General features: G+C 49.1%; 1 protein-coding gene across 1 annotated transcript in view; it reads right to left on the bottom strand.

Annotated features, from left to right (window-relative positions):
- Positions 1 to 516: 516 nt before the first annotated feature.
- LOC104073907 (SH3 domain-containing RING finger protein 3-like) overlaps positions 517 to 1,894 on the bottom strand; it is a gene marked incomplete at its 5' end in the record, with an annotated part of 11,768 nt that continues 10,390 nt past the window's right edge. Inside the window, one exon of the mRNA XM_009573845.1 lies at positions 517 to 1,006. Within this exon, the coding sequence (XP_009572140.1) occupies positions 838 to 1,006 (169 nt within the window). The remainder of the gene's footprint in view (positions 1,007 to 1,894) is intronic.

The raw sequence follows: 1,894 nt of genomic DNA, 5'->3' as shown, positions 1-1,894 counted from the left end.
GAATATATATAAAGTAGAGCAATTCTTACAGTAAAAAGGTATGTCATACAAAAAAGCTATGGAAAGTGATACTGAAGGACAAAAATCCATGCTGCATATAATAAGGGCAGAAGACAGGCAAAAGGGATTCTGCTCAAATAACCACAGTTTAATGGTGGAGCCGTACTTCCTCCAGCACCTCCCCGGCAGCAGCGCCAGGACACCGGGTGGTATGGGACTCTGAGCACTAACACACTCACTGACAAACTTGCGCAGCATATCTTTGAGGTATATAGAAAGCATGACATTAACGTTTTGGACTCCTCATTCTTTCTTGCACGACGATGCACCAATCTTTAGCCGGGGTTTTCTCCACCCTCCCCTCCCTCTTTTTCCCTCGGGAAAAACGAAATCCCAGTTTAGGAGCTTCCTAGCACACCTTCTTGAACTCTCAAATCCATCTTGCATAGGCCAGTAATAAGAACACTGCAGCTCTGACAAATAAGTTACAGCAATATAACAACTTTCCTCTTAATTTTTTTTAAAGATATCTTCTCTATAATTTACACAAAGGGTTAACAGCCGGAGTTTAGGTTACGTACAGTCCAGATGGGCGTCCTTTCAGTCTGTGATTCCAGGTGGAAGGCACTACTTCAACATACCACTGTATGCACCGCACGCGGTCTCAGGAGCACAGCGGGGCACTGCGTCTCCCGAGCTGTAGACTGAAGGGCCTGGGGGGAGTCTTTGGAAATAAAAACGGCAGTGGTTATCAGTCCAGTTTCCCTTTGCTGTCTCTTCTTGTGCTATGCAGTTTCCCCTGAAAGCTCCTCCAGTTGAGAGAGCGGCGAGCCGTCCTCAGAAGCTCTCAACAAAGCTCCCGGGGAAGAGGCCCGTCCTGCCGTTCCTCTGCAACGTCCCTTTGTACCAGCCGTCCTCCCGTTTCTTGTGCACAAACACAATGTCACCTTCCTTCAGTTCGATCTCGGCCTCGCTCTGCGGCGGGTACGGGACCACGACGCGGTACCTTTGGAGACAAAAAAGCAAAGACCTGGTCAGCCAGCGGTCGAGCCTGTGCCTGATGGGAGCAGCCAGGCACCAGAAGCAGAATCAGAAATCTCGGGGAAAAATACTTTTGGAAACATCAATAAGTTACATTTTCGCACACCAGTCGTATCTGATACAGCTACATTTTCTACTAAAACTCAGTATGACAGGGAGATTTCTGGCCAGCTTGATTGGAGACTTGACCAGGATGTGCTCCAGAGCCAGACCATGAAAGCAAGAAGGTATTGTCAAATGGCTGGACTACTTGCGGTGGCCCTTGCTCCTGGTCGCATGCCAAGCCTGCACCAGGGACTCAGCCACTTTCTCCCGGCGCTGCATCTGCCTCTGCTGTAACACATCCGGCGCTGCATCTGCTCCATCCAAAAATCATAGAATCATAGAATCATAGAATGGTTTGGATTGGAAAGGACCTTTAAAGGTCATCTAGTCCAACCCTCCTGCAATGAGCAGGGACATCTTCAACTAGATCAGGTTGCTCAGAGCCCCGTCCAACCTGACCTTGAATGTTTCCAGGGATGGGGCATCTACCACCTCTCTGGGCAACCTGTGCCAGTGTTTCACCACCCTCATTGTAAAAAATTTCTTCCTTATATCTAGCCTGAATGTACCAGGCCCTACTAAAAAGTCTGTCCCCATCTTTCCTATAAGCCCCCTTTAAGTACTGAAAGGCCACAATAAGGTCTCCCCGAAGCCTTCTCTTCTCCAGTCTGAACAACCCCAACTCTCTCAGCCTTTCTTCATAGGAGAGGTGTTCCGGCTCTCTGGCCATTTTCATGGCCCGTCTCTGGACCTGCTCTAACAGATCCATGTCTGTCTTGCACTGGGGACCCCAGAGCCGGATGCAGTC

This window comes from Fulmarus glacialis, unplaced genomic scaffold (assembly GCF_000690835.1).
Source record: "Fulmarus glacialis isolate BGI_N327 unplaced genomic scaffold, ASM69083v1 scaffold14303, whole genome shotgun sequence".
Lineage (NCBI taxonomy): Eukaryota > Metazoa > Chordata > Aves > Procellariiformes > Procellariidae > Fulmarus > Fulmarus glacialis.
The sequence above is the reverse complement of the archived record's forward strand: the minus strand, read 5'-3'. Positions and strand labels throughout refer to the sequence as shown.